At 40.0% G+C, this 19493-nt stretch overlaps 1 protein-coding gene across 2 annotated transcripts in view; it reads right to left on the reverse strand.

The window, feature by feature from the left end:
• Positions 1-19493, reverse strand: part of UNC13B (unc-13 homolog B) — a 232879-nt gene that overhangs the window by 102290 nt on the left and 111096 nt on the right. For both annotated transcript variants that reach the window (XM_025359917.1, XM_025359918.1), the window contains exon 8: positions 5731-5965. In XM_025359917.1, coding sequence (XP_025215702.1) covers positions 5731-5965 — 235 coding nt within the window. The remainder of the gene's footprint in view (positions 1-5730; positions 5966-19493) is intronic.

A 19493-nucleotide genomic window follows, 5' to 3' on the forward strand; every position in this document is an offset into this window, starting at 1 on the left:
ACAGGGTTTTCCCTCCAACAGACTCTCAATGTCATCATTTTTACTTGCAGAACTAGCTAAGTTTGGAGGTTCACTAGTTACTTGGGAGGACAACAAATTCTCACTTGTGGGCATCTGGAACCAGCCTGTAGTTTCTTCATCACTACTATTTAATGCAATGATGCTACTACTGTGATTGTCAAGAGTGCCTTCCCTTTTATTTAACTCCAAACCACACTCAACAAAGCTTTCTTTTCTCGGTGGCTTACTCTGGTCATCATCTTTTTTTGTTTCCTCCTTTTCTGAAAAGATCTTCAATGGATTTAACCTGCTGAAAACCGACTTTATAACCGAACTCTGACTCTGTAGAAACGAGTCCTTTGCAATACTTTCTGTTGCATTCTCAAAGTATAAGCTCCCAGTTTTATTGCCCATGTGCTCATTTTCAGAGGTTTTTCCATGTCTGCCTATATTCACATTATCATCTCTTTGAGAAGATAATGGAGATTGCATGGAAAGATCCTTTTCCAATACTGCCATGGCTCTGGGTTTAGATCCCAAATTAATCGCCTCTATTTGATTAAGAGTTTCTGCTTTTTCTGGAACTAAGGAAACCAACTTTTCCACAGAGTTTGTTAGATGCTTTGTACCTGAACCCACTTTTTCTGTGAGTGAACTAAACAAAGAACCAACGGCACATTTTACTCCAGTCAACTCAGGGAAAGAGATGGCCGTGTCCTTGTCATTCTTGACAATAGTTAAAGGTGGTATTTGATCCCCAGGCATTCTCTGTTCTGCATCAACAGTACTATTTTGTTTATGTGATTTTTTAGTTTTTGAAAGTGAACCAAATCTATTAATCTCCTCTTCCTTCTCTGCTAAATATTCTGACACAGTTTCTACCAAACACTGAAGCTCATCCATTGTATCAATATGGTCCTCCTTGGGCTCCTCAATAGAGGAAGGGGTTATCTCTTCTGTAGAGCACCCAGACAGATCTCCAAGTGTTTTTGCATCACAATTCATCCTTTGTAATGGCAATGCTGAATTTGCTACATAATATTCTTCAGGAAAATCTCCAAGATGGTGGACACTGGATGAATGCCATGTTGGTGACTGTAAATTTTCCTGCTTATCAGAAATGGGGGAACCCAGAAGTTCATCAGAAGTACTACTAGTAGAATCTTCAAGAACATCTAATGAGGTAAAATTAGTGACATGCTGGTTTGAGCCAGATGACTTTTCACAGTGTCTTAAACAACTGGACAGATGATAATCATGACTTTCCAACTTAATGCGCTGCAGGCCACTCTTAACCACAAATCCATTTTTGTAGGGGTACAAAACTGGGTACCCCATATTTTGTTTCTTATTTTCAGTATGGCAAAGGGTACAATTTTCAATATTAGAATATGTACTTTTGTAGTTAGTCTTAGTTTCAGATCTCTCATCATAATGCCTTCTTTCAGTGTCTTCAAAATAATTGTATAAGGGTTTCTTTTTTCTTCGTCTATCTAGTGTATCATATTTTTGAGGATACCTAGAGAATTCTGTTTGTTGGCTCTGAGGTGGTGTCTTTTTCCTGTTCTTATACTTTGGTTGTTTCTGTTGGCTGTAGTATTTATCCATTTTTGAAAGGGTTCTAATTTCTTTTACCTCTGCTTCCTTCAAGTTTATGTTATTATTTTCTAGACACTCTTGTGATATTTTCCCCTCTATCTCCTTATGTATATCTTCTTGCTCTTCATAGTCAACATCAGAGAAGGCTGAAATAATCCTAAGTTTTTCATCTTTAGCCCGTGAGCCTTGTCTGATGTGAAGGGATAAAATTGGAGGAACAATAAAGCAAAGAAAAAGGAAGAGACAGGGAAAAGGAAGAAAGAAGTTATAAGATTTAATACATGTTCAATGAGAAGACTAGAATAATAAAACTGCCAATGTGACAAAAAGCATTCAGACTAAAAAAATATGAAAAAGAAATCCACATGTTCTTAAATATTATATCAATGTAGCCAAATAGCTTATTCCATATCAGAAAAAGAACAGCTATAATATCAATTTTTGAATGCTTCAACTTGCAAATTTTCATTGGTGAGCTTTTTAGAATTCTTTTATTTTTCTAAGAAACAAACAAAAAAATTAAACATGTTGTACCAATATCTAGAATGTATTTGCAATATTAAAGTATACCATAAAAACATATCAAGGAATTTCAAGAAACCGAAATTTGCTGATAAATTTTTAGTCTAAAAAGAAGTCAAGCTGTTAACTTTCTGAAAGTTATATTTGAGGATGTATAGCCAAGAATATAGTCAAACATATTTCTTTTAATAAGAAAAAAATACATATAAAACATTTTTTTACTATCAGCAGAAGTCAAACTTTGTTATACTACAAAAAATAACAAATCATTTAAGGCATTATAATTTTTTTTTGAGACGGAGTTTCGCTCTTGTTGCCCAAGCTGAGTGCAATGGCACAATCTCAGCTCACTGCAACCTCCGCCTCCTGGGTTCAAGCAATTCTCCTGCCTCAGCCTCCTGAGTAGGTGGGATTACAGGTTCCCACCACCAGGCCCAGCTAATTTTTGTATTTTTTGCAGAGGTGGGTTTTCACCATGTTGGCCAGGCTGGTCTCGAACTACTGACTTCAGGTGACCCACCCGCCTCAGCCTCCCAAATTACTGGGATTACAGGTGTGAGCCACCACGCCCAGCCTAAGGCATTACGATTTGCTGTTTGTGAAATCTAAAAGCTATATGCATTGAGGATCACAGTAAAAAGAAAATCTTTCCTTATACTGATTATAGCAGCAGAAGCTACATGTGAGACTTATGAATACTGAAGACAGTCTGACCTTTCTTTCAGTTAGGTTGCAGACTGCCTTCTTCTATGTACCAAGGTAGTGATGGAGAAAGAATCTACAGGCTAGGAGCTTATTAGGTCAGTGTGTTCTTTATAGATCTAACATCCAAAGCATTCATTTAGGAAACAGAAGCAAGATCAAAGCAGACACTTAGTCACTAAAAATCTTCCAGAAGGCCAGGTGCAATGGCTCACACCTGTAATCCAAGCACTTTGGGAGGCTGAGGCAGGAGGATCACTTGAGCGTAGGAATTCAAGACCAAACTGAGCAACAACGCAAGACCCTGTCTCTAAACTCACCATGTAGCAGTTTGGTGAGGTGGGCAAGAAAAGGAGATCATCCTATGGTCTGGTGAATTTTTTATTGATTGACTGACACAGAGTCTTGCTCTGTCATCCAGGCTGGAATGCAGTGGTGCAATCTTGGCATACTATAGCTTCAACCTCCCAGACTCAAGCAATCTCTCCCAACTCAGCCTCCCAAGTAGCTAGGACTATAGGCATGCGCCACCAAGTCCAGCTAATTTTGTTTATTTTTTGTAGAGATGTGGTTTCACTATATTTCTCAGGCTGGTCTCAAGCTCTTGGACTCAAGTGATCCTCCTGCCTTGCCTCCCAAAGTGCTGGGATTATAGGCATCAGCCACTGCACCTAGCCAGTCTAGTGAATTTTAGAAACTAAAAGGATAAGCTAAATTGGAATGATTTTTTGAAAACTAACCTCCAATCAATAAAATAACTGATTCAGGCAAGGATCAATGGATGCTAAGATCATTGAGTAAAAGACTATTGGGGAAACAGAGTATTGATACAGTCTCAGGTATCACTTCAGATATTATTAATTATGAAGGAGAAGAGGTAACTTTACACTGGAGAAATACAGCATATACCAAATTTCTTAACCATGAGATCAAACTAAACATCACCAATAATAAGACAAAGTATGTGCTTCCTGAATGCATGTGAAGGAAACATCCATCATTTTTGCCAAAAATGTTTAACCTGATTCTAAACATGAAGAAACAATCAGACAAAAACAAACTAAGGGGCATTCTCAAAACAACTGGCCTGCACCCTTCAAAAAAAAAAAAAAAAGTGTCTTAGGCTAGGCACGGCGGCTCACGCCTGTAATTCCATTTGGGAAGCAGAGGAAGGCAGATCGTTTGAGGCCAGGAGATGGAGAGCAGCTTGACCAACATGGTGAAACCCCATCTCTAACAAAAATACAAAAATTAGCCGGGCATGGTGGCATGCACCTGTAGTCTCAGCTACTCGGCAGGCTGAGGCAAGAGAATCACTTGAACAGGGAATGCTGAGGTTGCAGTGAGCCAAGATCACCCCATTGCACTCCAGCCTGGGAGACAGAGTGTGACTCTGTCTCAAAAAGAAAAAGAAAAAGAAAAAAAAAAAAAAGCTTCTTAAAAGACCAAACAAACAGAAAGTAATGAAATTTTTGCTAAATTAAAGGAGGCTAAGGAAACATGAAAACCAAATGCAATGCACCACAGTTCTGGATTGGATCCTGGACCAGAAAGGAACAAATATACATACAGAACATTATGGAGATAACTGGGGAAATTTAAATATGGTCTAAACATTAGATAATAACATTGCATCATTAAACTTCTTGAATGTGATCATGATATTGAGGTTATATAAGAGAAAGTTCTTTTTCTTAGGAGTAACATGCTGAAATACTTTCTGATGAAGTAATACAATATCTGCAACTTATTTGTAAGTGGTTCAGAGAAAAAGTATGTGTATATGAATACATATTAGGGAGAATGATATAAAGTAAATGTGGTAAAATGTTAACACAACTGGTAAATCTAGGCAACATGAATATGGGTGTTCACTGAATTACTTCTCTAAATTTTCTTTAAGTCTGAATTTTTTTTTTAATCGGGGCAGGGGAGAGCACATATGTATGTATTTGCTTTTATACTCATAAATATATGACAATAGTCTAAGGAAGGATACATAAGAAACAACAGTAGGAAGGGAATTATGAAACAGGAAGAAGATGGGGTACAGGAAGGTAAGTGTGGGTGGGAAACTCTTTATGCTGTATTGTACCTTAACATTTTTTAAACCACATAATTGTTTTATATATTTTAGAAATAAAATAAAATGAAAATAAAGTTCCAGTAAAAATACTTTTTTTTTTTTTGAGACGGAGTCTTGCTCCGTCGCCCAGGCTGGAGTGCAGTGGCCGGATCTCAGCTCACTGCAAGCTCCGCCTCCCAGGTTTACGCCATTCTCCTGCCTCAGCCTCCCAAGTAGCTGGGACTACAGACGTCCGCCACCTCGCCCAGCTAGTTTTTTGTATTTTTTAGTAGAGACAGGGTTTCATCATGTTAGCCAGGATGGTCTCGATCTCCTGACCTCATGATCCGCCTGTCTTGGCCTCCCAAAGTGCTGGGATTACAGGCTTGAGCCACCGCGCCCGGCCTCCAGTAAAAATACTTAATCTGCTATAAGAAATCATATTGGTTTTCTTCTAAAGTTCCCAGGGAAATATTTAGGCAAGAAGGACTATCCAATCTGTGATTTTTCTGTTTTTAATCTTGGCGAAGGGTATAGCAAACTCACTGAGTCAGGAAGTGGGGCAGATACACCCCAAGTGGGCCTGCCCTGGATCAGTTGAGAATCACTGATCATAAAAATAAGTATTCCTTATGGCAATGTATAAACATTCCTTATGGCAATGTATAAACATGTGGAAGAGAAAAAAAAACTAATAATCTACACAAAATGACTGTAGTTTGGCCTGTGATACTGCTACCCTTCCGCTACCTCTTAAGGTTAAAGCATCCAAATTCTTGTTTCCAATTGCATCATGAGACCTGGATATTACGAAGAGAAAGTACTTTGTGCCCAATACCCACCTGATGGCCCGCCGCTCAGGATAATCGAAGTCATAACTTTGCATAGAATCATTACAAGAGTCCCGGGAACTGCCTTGAAGTAGCAGCTGCTGCGGTAATCCCACCGGCACAGGGAACTGGTGCACAGAAGCATTGGGCTGGGAAGTTGTATGGTAAGGAGGTGGGATGCTGTTGCTGGTCTCACTGCGATAGTCACTATCTCGGTCATCGACGGCACTATCAGGGTCTTCAAAAGCTATGGAATAAGCACATTCAATGAAAGCACCCCAGCTTTATTTAGTTCTTCAGAATTATTTCTGCTTCTAACTTAGTAGTAACAAGTCTGGACCTTGAGAACAAAAGCAAGCTAAGCTTCACGTGACCCCAGTGACCTCAGAGCCATGAGCAGAACGGTCTCAAGTGATACCCACAAGTCTCTCTTCTTTATCACAGGAGATAGTATATTTAGTTTAATTTTAGTGCTTATTCTTAGAGGAGTTCCAGGTTGCATTTTCCCACTGCAGAATTCTTTGGAATTCTGCTTCTCCAACTATCATAACCATAATTAAAAACTGCTTTTAAATGTCACAAATACAGTCTGGTCCTCTGTTATTAAAGAAAGGGGAAGGGAGCAGAGGTTTAAAAAATTAGCTTTTCAGCCAGGCGTGGTGGCTCCCACCTGTAATCCTAGCACTTTGGGAGGCTGAGGCAGGTGGATCACTTGAGGTCAGGAGTTCAAGACGAGCCTGGCCAACATGATGAAACCTTGTCTCTACCAAAAATACAAAAAATTACCTGGGCGTGGTGGTGTTCACCTGTAATCCCAGCTACTCGGGAGGCTGAGGCAGGAGAATTGCTTGAACCCAGGAGTCGGAGGTTGCAGTGAGCCAAGATCGCGCCACTGCACTCCAGCCTGGGTGACAGAGCAAGACTCCGTCTCCAAAAAAAAAATTAGCTTTTCATATCTTGGGAAAATAAACAACAAAACTTTTGTTTAATGTCTTGGTGTTTTCAGACTTTTAAACATACAGACTGTACCAAATAAGGTCCAACATCAGAAGCTGGTCCTGGAAATCAGGAGGGTCAAAGCCAAGGCTTGGAAATCAAGTCAAAGGCTCTAGATGCAGCTGAGAACAGTAGCACTCTTATGGTGCTGCTGCAGTGTTGGGTTTTTCTAACAATTCCTGTCAAGCACCTACACCCTAGGCTCAGAATTCCCATCCAGAGGATGGGCTGAGAAGAGAAAAAACATATGTGCTGCCAATGGGATCTTGCTGACAATGCAGCCAAGTTTATCTAACAGCAGTGACTACAATTTCATAGAATTATTTCTGCCTTTCAGACCAGCACCTGACTGGCTACAGTTTTTTTCTTAAAATTAGCTAAAAAGACCACACTTACAAATCACCGCTGTGCTTGGAAAGGGAGCTCAACCTAAGAGTGCTTTGTAGCCTATTCTACAAAGAGGAAGTCGTATCTGACACCATACCCTTACGTGTATGATTAACAGGGTTCCACATGTCCTTTCTTGACAAGTTCCTATTTGGTTCACAATGAGGAAAAGGAATGTTCACCATCTCAAAATGGAGATACTTTTAGCAGAAAATGAACTCATGTTATTAATTTTAAAAGATGATCTTGGCCAGGCGCAGTGGCTCACGCCTGTAATCCCAGCACTTTGGGAGGCCGAGCGGGTGGATCATCTGAGGTCAGGAGTTCGAGACCAGCCTGGCCAACATGATGGAACCCCATCTCTGCAAAAATACAAAAATTAGCCAGGCATGATGGCAGGTGCCTGTAATCCTAGCTACTCAGGAGGCTGAGGCGGAAGAATCACTTGAACCCAGGAGGTGGAGGTTGCAATGAGCCAAGATTGTGCTGCACTCCAGCCTGGGTGACAGAGCAAGGCTCTGTCTCAAAAAAAAAAAAAAAAAAAAAGATAATCTTGTAGCAATGTGGGCAGTGGAAGCCTCCTGAAGACCGTAAGGTTAGGCTTTTACAATTGCTCAGGCAGGAAATAAGGACTTGCATCTATACAGTGGAAACAGAAAAGAGTTAAAACTAGAAACAGAAAATTCCAGACAGAATTGTAAAACATAGGGCCATATGGAAGGTAATAGGGAAATGACCCCTTGGCTTCTGTTAGACAACCCGGTAGGATAAGAGTTCCAATAAAAGAGACAGAGCACAAACATGTGGGTTTTATAGATAAGGAAGAAAATCTGAGCATTGGACTCTCGAAAATATTTCTGGGTACAGATGGGAGATGGGGTAAGATGATCTTATGAGCTTTTCCTATTTCAGTTTATGGTTACATGTGAACATAAAAAAAGGAGAGGAGAGGGATTAGAACCCCAGGAGGAAAAATATCAACATGAGAAAGAAGCTAATGTTCAAATGGTCAGGAACAATTATTAGTAATACTTGACATTTGGAGCAAGTAGTCCACTGACCAGGGCAGAAGTAGTAAAGCTTGAAAACAAAAGCAAACAACAGGGATGCAAAGCATTCTGCTTACAAAGCATTCTGATGACATACGAGGAAAAAGAGACTTTGGAAACACTGGTTTTAGCCCTTGATGCATCTGTTGTTCTGAAGACAAGAAAAATAGGACCCAGAGACAAAACCATATGCCACTCAGACTTAATTCTTTCTGAACCCACAGAAAGAGCAAGTCTGTAGAAGTCAGTGCTGGACTATTCATGCATACAGATGAGGGGGCAGAGGCAACAAAGGAGACAAAACCAGAGTTCTACTAAACTCTGGCAGGAAAAGTATTAGCACACAACCTAGAGAACCAAGATTCAGTCTCCAAGGAGGCAACCGCGACAGACAATCCTATCGCTTTTGAGGCCGGAGAGTGCAGCTCAGCCAGAGTTAGAAGCCCACGACCCAAATCCATAGGTTTTACTTTCTCCCTGCATGTGACCCATTACTCCTAAATAATGCTCTGCTTTTTGTTTATTTTGCTAGGCTAAACGGAGGAATACTCTACAACTTAACTAAAGGCTAACAACATTTCTACACTAAAGAAATAAAGGGCAAATATTAAGAAACAAGGCATCCATGGAAAGAAGAGGTTGGGAGTATAAGGTATTATGAAAAGCAGGAGAGGGCAGGAGAGAGAAAATACTAAGGAATAAAGTGAGACAAAGGAGAGAAACAGAAAAAAGTAGTGACAGGAAATCACCTCCAGTTTTCCTAAAAAGTAAAACCTCCTGGCACCAAGCCTGATTAGAAACTAAAAATGGAAATTCAGGAAAATGTGTAACACTTCAATTTGAATTAAATAACTGTGTTTTTAATGTGTCACTGACAATCTCTTACTGACTCCACAATTTACCCCACAGCACCATGTCGACTAGACAAGAAAAGCCCTGGCTTTACAGAGAGAAACTGAGTGCAGGTTTGGTTGGCTTAGCCTAAAAAGGAACTAGAAAGCAGTTTGAGAGTAAAAGTTGAAAAGCCCCTGGTAAAGTCTATTTGAAAGATGGAAAATTAAAAGGCTGGGAACACCTATTCACTCAACTATTCACTAAGTGCCTACACATGCAAGACTAAACAACACAGAAGACTCAGAATATAGAGTCAGTCTAGTAGGAGACAGAATATATAGATACAAATATTGAATTGCTATACAAGGCATTTAGTACCATGAAAATAGCACAAACCAAGTGCTATGAGTTAAAAGTAAAATCACTTCCTGATAGGGTAAGTAAGGAAGCTTTACGGAGGAGATGGCTTTGAAGAACTGGTTCGTTTTTAATAGGTGAAGATTAGAGGCAGAGAGGAAATATATTCTAGAATTTGGATAAAAGCAGTGGCATGATTAAAGGCCCAGTGGTGGGAAAGGCTATACATTTTTGAGAAACTGTTTTGTAGTTCATTTGATAGGTAAATAAAAGGACACACAGGAAATGATGGAAAATTAAAACCTGCAAAAGTAGGCTGGGAAGGTCATCTAACCTGGGGCAAACAAAGATGGGCCTCTGAGCACACAGCAGGCACTCAAACAAAATCCAGTGAAATACAGAACAATGAGGCCCTCTAGTATGTGGTATTCCTGGATTGAGTCCTGGATTGGTCTTTAAATCCACAGCACACCTATTAATAGAACTTCAGCAACCAAAGAAAGGAAAGAAAATTCATTCACATTTTTTTCATGGCTTAGTTGCTTTTTCTACTTGAAAACCTTAACTTAACTGAGCTCTGTTAACCCGTTTATGCCTGAGGTCACCTACTCTTGGGGATGACCTTGAGCAGTAGGATATAAATAACTCCCACATGCTTAGCGTTCCACTAATGGAACACCAGGCATAAATGGATCAAGCTGCTTTTGAGTAGTTTCCTAATAGCAGAAATACTCAGGATTCAAATCACAGAAAGCACAGACTTCATGAGAAATTCCACTGACAGGACAAACTTTGGCCCCTCTTAATACCTACTGGATATCTAATCACTCAGACTCAACCAGATCCCGTGAGATGGGTAACACAACCAGTAATGTCAGCCTAGGGCTACATGTTTTGCCACAAAGAACTGGCTGCCCACTCTCTAAGCTCTACAACAAAGGTGGCCTAGCTGGGCTGCTTCAAGGAAAGCCAAGCCATGTCCTCAGCCTCTTGTTTCCTTAACAAAAGCAGGTTTTTGGCTGAAATGGCATTCACAATTTGCTAGACCAATAAACCCGAGACAGCAGTCTGTTCTGCATATCCTCCTAGTCAAGAAAACCAGCCAAATCAGAATGCACACCAATTACCCTGACTCTAGTTCATCCTAGAATGAGCCTTCTCCTTCTGTTTACTGCACTCCTTAACCAAAGGAGAAGGCTACACTAGTGGGCTGATGCTACTACTTGCCTCTGGGGAATAAAAATTAGGAGATCTTGTCAGGATTATGACTGGGACTTTGGTTTGAAATTTGTAACACACATAAACACACACAAAGTTGTCTTGACAACCAGCCTGAAAGGATATAACATTCCACCACAGGTAACTGTCTCCTAAGATTTAAGTAGGAGAGGAGAGGGAAATGGAAGTCAATGCATGAATATCCAGCTTCACAGTTCAGAGGGAGTATGTACTTTGTGGGTAAGATCAAGAAAATGATAAGGAATTTCAATTCTTACGTACTCTGTTGCTCTCCCCAGCCCAAATAGGTCCAGTGACCTAAGAAAACCACAAAGAAGCAGCAGATAATTTTTGAAAATACTTTTTGAAGGAATTCAAAAGTCATTTCCCCATCCCAGCAATTATTATGTGCCTTACCTTACTTGAGCCTACCTCACTTGTATTCTATTAACTTTACATAACATAGTTTCTGCCTTCTAACAAACGTGAGACAAATCTACATTCTTGCTCTCTGCCATTCACTATAGAGAGACTAACAACAACCAAAAAAACCCACAAAACAACAACAACAAAAAATTACTTCTTCCATATTGCTTTAAGCCCTCTTCTGGTCCAGGTCTCTCTCAGAACATTATCATTCAGGAGTTCATATGTCTTTCCTTTGTCAAAATAAGAAAAATTAGATCTCTGTCTCTAAGAAACCCTTCCCTGTCTGTGTTCACCAAACCTGAGCCCATCACAATAGATCTGTGAGAAGCTAAGCCCTGACACCATGGGTAAGGGAGTAGTTCCCTTGTCTGGGAGCGAAGATACTCAATTTTGCTACTCTCTACTGAAAATTAAAAGGTCAAAGAATGGCAATGTTTATCTCTTAAGAAATTAATCTTCTAATTAAGTTCCCAGACAAGGGAACTACTCCCTTACCCATGGTATCAGGGCTTAGCTTCTCATAGATATATTGTGATGGGCTCGGGTTTGGTGAACACAGAGACAGGGAAGGGTTTCTTATAGACAGAGATCTAATTTTTCTTATTTTGACAAAGGAAAGACATATAAGCTCCTAAATGATGACATTCTAAGAGAGACCTAGACCAGAAGGGGGCTTAAAACAATATGTAATAAACTAGCCTATTGGGTCCTCAAAAAGAGCCACTTCTTCTGAATTACCTATGAATTGTTAATAAAATCCAGTAAAACACAGAAGCTTTGAAGGACAGGAGAAAATTGAAAATATTTTTTATTCATTTTTCAAAATCAAAAATCTAATATTAATTAAGTCCTATTCCACACCCAAATTGAATTTCAGGGAACTAATTGTGACAAAGAAAATCACTAAAACTAGGCCTTTAAACTCAAGAAACAAGAAGTAAATAGCTCCATAATTAAGAATATGGGTTTATTTTTTTATTTTTTGAGACAGAGTCTCGCTCTGTCACCCAGGCTGGAGTGTGGTGACGTGATCTCAGCTCACTGCAACCTCTGTCCCTGGGTTCAAGTGATTCTCATGCCTCAGCCTCCCAAGAACCTGGGATTACAGGTGCCTACCAACACGCCTGGCTAATTTTTGTATTTTCAGAAAAGACAGGGTTTCACCTTGTTGGCCAGGTTGGCCTCGAACTCCTAACCTCCAGTGATCCATTCGCCTTAGCCTCCCAAAATGCTGGGATTACAGGAGCGACCCACCACACTCAGCCGAGAATATGGGTTTTAAAGTCAATGTTTAGTTCTTCTGGCTCTGCGATTTACTAGCTATATGATCTTGAGAAACTTATTATAGATATTTCCTCATCTGTAATATGAGAATAATAATAACATAAGTGTCACTGGGTTATTGTAAAGATCATACAGGAAAAAACATGTAAAAATGCCAGGCACAGTCTCCAGATGATGGTGAGCAACTACCATTTGTTGTTATTTTGTCATGTTGCCAGGTTTTTGCTTGCGCTATGGAGTCCTAATAAATAAGAAGCAGAAAAAAACCACAACTCCTAGAATTGCACCCTCTGACAGTCCCAAGGTCTGCTAAGGAATCTTCAATGTGGGGTCCAAAAGGCCCTCAAACTGGTTCTGAGTGTGTGACTCCCTTGAAAGTCGACAGAAAGACTTGAAATTCTAGCAGCATCAGATGATGCCAACCCAGGCTGTTTTCAGTACTTGAGCTAATCCTCAATCCTGGGCATACGGGACTACTAATCAATCACAGACTTTAATTTAGTGATACCCTGACAGCCAGTTTTCTTCCTATGTACTTACTTTATTCCAACCACCTATGTCTCTTCTTCTCACCTCTCAGAAAGGATATGTTGGCTTAGTGTGCCATTTTAAAATTGTAATAGTTTATTTAACTTTCTAACCATGGGGGAAGGGGAGGCAGGAAAAAAAACTCTCCTATAGAAGAGTTGCCATAGCAACTGCTAGAGTATAATTACTTCATTTCTTTTAAAAAGAAAATGGAAAAAAACAATGATCACATAGCACCTCAGAATATGTCTATCAACCTAGATCGCTCCAGGCAAGTGACTGTTGTTTCTCATCACAACTGTGAGCCCAAAGAAGCCTTTCTCTGCAGGACACTGCCACTCATCTTTGAGCACTCCACAGCACTCCACAGCAGTTTCTTATACATGAAAGTTCTCAGCAAATCTCTACTGTACTAATAAATTGAATGAGTAATCTGATCCCATCTACTGGGCCCATCTCTAACCTATGAAAAAACAAGTCACGTTCTCTGACAAGCCAGTTCCATACTCTCACCACTTTAGCTCAGAACCATCATAAGATAAATTACACCAGTTTAAATAAGCAAGTTTCCTTCCCTACCCCAAAAATGCATTAAAACACATAACTAGCCAGCAGAACAATTACTGAGGATAGTTAGGTTTTGCTAGGCATTAGTACTGAGAAAAGGAAGGAGAAAATGTCCCAGGAAAAGGAAATTATGCATGCAAAGGCATGTTCAGTGAGCTGAAAATAGTTCCAGAATATCTAGAGTGAGAGGCTACAGAATTATGAAAGAATCTAATGACTATGGGTCTTAGGTAATGTTTAGAAATTAAGTAATATGAAGGATTTGGAATTACCTGGAGGGCAACACAGAGCTATCAGAGCTTTTAAGAGGGGAAAGACAGGATCAGATTTGCCATTTTAGAAAGAGAACAGTGGAACAGTGTGGCCAATGGTGGTTGGTAGGGTAGAAAGGACTGGTGATTCGCAGGGAGGAGGTATCAGGGAGGCTCGTAAGGAGAATGGTACACTCATCTGTTGATAGCCTGGACTAGGGAAGTGGCAGAGTGGGTAGAGAGAAGGGGATAGATTCATGAGATATTCTGGAGGGAAAATGAATAGCATTTAATGAGTAAATAAATGTGGAAAGTGAGGAGAATAAGGATTAAATAATATTGCTTAGGTGTTTAGCTTGAGCTACTGGATGAGTGTGACATCATTCACTGAGAAAAGAATACAACATGGGGGCAGGCTGAAGGAGATGATTAATGCAGGGTTAGGTATATTGACTCTGAGATATCTGTGGAACATCTCAAATGAACATGGCCAGTAGACAGCTAGATATACGGGTGTGGATGTGGAAAGAGATGTGGAACAGACTTGGAAGTTTTCAGACTATACGTTCCAATAAGGGCAGGGATTTTTCTGCTTTGTTCTTTTGCTGTATCCTCAGCACCTGATAATGCATGGCACAATGTAAAAGTTCAACAAATATTTATAAATGAGCATAAATAAAAATGCAAGTAAATAAAAACACTAAGGCAAGAGTGCAGGCCAAGAAAAAAAAGACTATATGAAGCGGGGGAACCCTAAGGAACAACCACATTTAAAAAGCAAACAGAAATTGTAGAAAGAAGAAGAAAAAGAGTAAGAGAAGGAGGAGGAGGAAGAGGAACAATCGACAGTCCAAAGCGTCAGTGAGGCTGTGGAGCAACTGGAACTCTTGTACATTGTTAGCAAGAATACACAGTGAAGTCAGGCATGGTGGCTCTTGCTTGTAATCCCAGCACTTTGGGAGGCTGAGGTGGGCAGATCACCTGAGGTCAGGAGTTTGATACTAGCCTGGCCAACATGGTTAAACCCGTCTCTACTGAAAATACAAAAATTAGCCAGGTGTGGAGATGGGCACCTGTAATCCCAGCTACTCAAGAGACTGAGGCAGGAGAATCACTTGAACCCAGGAGTGGTGGTTGCAGTGAGCCAAGATCATGCCAATGCACTCCAGCCTAGGCGACAGAGTAAGACTCCAACTCAAAAAAAAAAGAAGAAGAAAAGAAAGAAAAAGAAATGAAACTAGCTCCAAAGGAATGATAGAATTCAATTTATAACAAGTTCGAAAACAGGCAAAACCAAAAAGTTAGCTGGGCATGGTGGTGCATGCCTGTGGTTCCAGCTACATGGGAGGCTGAGGCAGGACAACTCACAGAATTCAAGAAAACATTTTACTTATGTTTACCCATCTATGATAGAGGTTATTACAAAGGACATATTTGAACAGCCACATGAAGAAATACACAGAACAAGGTCTGGAAGGGTCCTGGGCACAGGAGCTTCTGCCCTGTGGATTTGCGATGCACCACCCTCCAAACACATGGATGTGTTTGCCAATACAGAGGCTCCGAAAATCCATAGTTTTGGGATTTTTATGGAGGCTTTATCATATAGGCACAATCAATAGTAGTATTAGCGGTATTATTTTTTGTATAAACAGAGTCTCACTATGTTGCCCAGGCTGGTCTCAAGCTTCTGGAGTGATCCTCCTGCTTCAGCCTCCCAAAGTGCTGGGATTACAGACATGAGCCACTGTGACTGGCCTGGCATGATCAATTGTTAACTCAATCTCCAGTTCCTCTCCCTTTCCTGCAGGAAATGGAATGGGGCTAAAAGTTCCAAGCTTCTTGGGAGGCCGAGGTGGGTGGATCATTTGAGGTCAGGAGTTCGAGAGCAGCCCGGCCAACATGGTAAAACCTCTTCTCTACTAAAAATGCAAAAATTAGCCAAGCATGGTGGCAGGCACCTATAATTCCAGCTACTTGGGAGGCTAAGGCAGGAGAATCGCTTGAACCTGGGAGGCGGAGGTTGCAGTGAGCCGAGATCACAGCCACTGCACTCCAGCCTGGGTGACACAGTGAGACTCCATCTCAAAAAAAAAAAAAAAAAAGAGTTCCAAACTTCCAAACATGGCTTGGTCTTTCTGATAACTGGCTCCTACGCGAAAGCCCATCAAGAGTCCCTCATTAGAACAACAGACATTCCTAGCATCCAAAAAATTCCAAGGGATTAGGAGCTCTGTGTCAGGAACCAGAGACAAAGACCAAAATATATGTTTCTTATTATAAAATCACAGTATCACAGCCCCCAGTGGTAATGGCATTGTATTTACAACGTTAAAAACGCTCTAGAGATATGGGAGTATAGCAAATACACCTCAAGTCCAAAACTACTGAACTCCCAATACTTTGAAATCAGAAACCACAGGACCATTCTTAAAATTTCTCTTTACTTTATTCCCCATGTCCAATCAGTCAACAAACTTAGTAGTTAATTCTGCTGAAATCTCCCTCCTCTTGTGCTTTCCTCAAAGATTTAACTGTCCTTATCAAGAAACTTATTACCTTAAGAATTATTAGAGATTACAGAATGATTCTGAATTATTACAGATATTTGACTGGACTTCTTAAAAATTTGTTTTTAGAAACCGGGTCTTGCCCTATCACCCATGCTGGAGTGCAGTGACAATCATGGCTCATTGCAGCCTCAACCAATCCTCCTACCCTAGCCTCCTGAGAAGCTGGGACTACAGGCACATGCCATCACACTCGGCTAATTTTTATATTTCCTGTGGAGATGGGGTCTCACCATGTTGCCCAGGCTGGTCTCGAACTCCTAAGCTCAAGCAATCCACCTGCCTCAGGCTCCCAAAGTGCTGGGATTACAGGAGTGAACCATGTGCCTGGCCATTTTTAAATTTTAATAAGAATTACTTGAGGCTCTTGTTTAGAATGTAAATTTTAAACTCTACTCACAGAGATTCTAACTCAAATGGCTTAGAGTAGCTTAGGAATCCGCCATTTTTGTTATTGTTGGAATCTATCTTTTTAACAAGAAACCTGGTGACTCTCATGCCAATGATTCTTGAATTACATTGCGAAAAACACAGCTATAGAATTTCCTATTTGAAAAAGCCATTAGTACTCCTGTGCTAATGGAGGAAGAAGGCAGCCAGACCTACTATCCTACCGAGCCTGAAGAAAAGTTCAATGTGATCATACAGTGAAAAAATTCTAGCAGTTCTAAGACCAAAGTACATCCTCTTTCCTAGAAGGTAAACCTCTGCACTTATCCCCATCCCCTAGGCTGGGTGACTAGGCTATAGCAACACACTCACAGGCTTCTCCTTCTGCACATTTTATCTTGTTTCTAGTGGAAAATGTAAGAAACCAGAAATAGTCAAATTAAAAAATAAGGTCTATGATTATCAAAACACTCCCAGGCAACTGTTACACCACGCATTAGTAGTCCAGTACTGGCTAATTTTTCCATGACATTAAAATGATGGAATACTTAAGCCCCAGACTCCATGTGAACAGCCATCTGTTCAGGGAATGACAGGAACTCACCTATCAACTACTAAATTGTAGTAATTACCAGGTAGCTCATAAGGACCATAAACTCAAACACTAGAAATTATTCTCTTCCCTTTTGCTAGACAGTTGATTAGGTAAGTACTGTAGAACTTCTCTTTCTATGGAAAACAGTAGTAAAGAACCTATAATTAAGGAAAACACTTCAAATCTAACATTGGAGAATAACAGAAAGAAAAACTATTCACCAACCTTACTTGTGATATAGATAGAAAAATCCAAAATGAAATACAAGCAAATCAAACCTAGCATTATAGTAAAAGAATAATTCACCATAACCAAGTAGGTTATATTTTAGAAAGGCAAAGATGATTTATTAATAGAAACTGATCAATGCATTCATTATATTAATAAGTCAAAGAAAAATACCCATGAATAATTGGTTAAGTACTATTAAGGCATTTTGAAATGTTCAACATCCACTAATATTTTTAAATATAAAAGCTCTACTGAAGTATAAGATAGAGAAAAATACACAAATCATAACTGTACTGCTCAACATTTTTGGTTTTTTTTTTATTTTTTTGAGACAGAGTCTTGCTCTGTCAACCAGGCTAGAGTGCAGGGCCAAGATCTGTAACCTCTGCCTCCCGGGTTCAGACGATTCTCCTGCCTCAGCCTCTCAAGTAGCTGGACTGCAGGCGTCTGCCACCATGCCTGGCTAATTTTTTTATTTTTAGTAGAGATGGGATTTCACCATGTTGGCCAGACTGGTCTCAAACTCCTGACCTCAAGTGATCCCCCGGCCTCGGCCTCCCAAAGTGCTGGGATTACAGGTGTGAGCCACCATGCCCAGCCTGTACTACTCAATAAATACTGTGAACACACTCAGGTAACCAGCACACAGATCAAGAAACAGCATTCCCAGCACCCAGCAAAACTCTTCCTACTCCTTTTTCAGTAGCTACCAGCTTTTGAACTAGCTGTTCACACTGCCTATCACACTCTTTCCCCAGAGAGTCACATGTTAATTCCCTCACCTATTTGAAGTCTATTCAAATGTCACCTTCTCATGTGGCCAATACTCAGAATTTTATTTAAAATTGCAACTCAACTCCAATTCTAGCATTACCAACTGCTTTTCACTCTTTTATGGGTCCACTCTCTAACATCTTATATTTCCTTATTATGTTCATTGTCTATCTCTTCCCACCCAGGATCTTTGTTTTGCTCTCTGATATATACCAAACACCTAGAACAAAACCTGGAATGTAAGTGTCAAAAACATGTTTGTAGAAGGAAGTAACAAAAGGAAAAGATGGGAGGGGGAGAAGGGGCAGGTGGGGGGGCACGGTGTTGTTGAGTGGGCCAGTGAGGCTAAATGTGAAAATAAGTACCAGCAGCAGAAATATAAATAGGTAAAATATTTTTAGAGTACAATTTGACAGTATCTAACAAAATTGTATGATTCCAATTATAGAAATGCATTTATTCAACTAATTTTTATTGGGCAAAGGTACTATGGATACACAGATAAGCATATTAATAAATCAAAGGAAAATACCTATGAACAATGGGTATACTCATGAAATGTATGGCCAAAGAAGGAAACAAATATTAATCAAATAATCACATGAACAGAGTAAGTGCTATAGAGGAAAGATACATAATATGTAATAGGGGATGGGAGACTCATTTGCACATGTTTATCAAAAAAAGTGTATAAAGTTGCTCACTATAGTATTGTGTTTTAGTAGCAAAAACTGAGGAACAATCCAAATGTCTACAAATAGGGGAAAAAATTTTAAATTATAGTATATTCAAACTATGCAATATGTCACACTTGAATATCATCAATCTTTTATGTGCAACTACAATTTACAGGAAATACAAAAGACGGAAGAGTGTGTTAAGCTAAATTATGGGAATGTTTTGAGCAAAATCTGGAATGTAAAAAACTCTGTAAGTCAAACAAAACCATACAGTCAAATTTGTTTATTGATTTCTTCAATAAACAAATTGTAAGGAAAAAAAAGTAGGAGATGGAGGGGGAACCCATAGAATAAAAAAGAATTGTAAGACAGGGTCAGGAATGGTGGCTCACACCTGTAATCCCATCACTTTGGGGGGCTGAGGCAGGCAGATCACCTGAGGTCAGGAGTTCAAGACCAGCCTGGCCAACATGGTGAAATCCTGTCTCCACTAAATATACAAAAAAAATTATCCGGTTGTGGTGGCATGTGCCTGTAGTCCTAGCTACTCAGGAGGCTAAAGCAGGATAATCTCTTGATTCCAGGAGGCAGAGGTTGCAGTGAGCTGAGATCATAGCCACTGCACTCCAGCCTGG

The sequence above is a fragment of the Theropithecus gelada genome, chromosome 15, assembly GCF_003255815.1.
Source record: "Theropithecus gelada isolate Dixy chromosome 15, Tgel_1.0, whole genome shotgun sequence".
Classification (NCBI taxonomy): domain Eukaryota; kingdom Metazoa; phylum Chordata; class Mammalia; order Primates; family Cercopithecidae; genus Theropithecus; species Theropithecus gelada.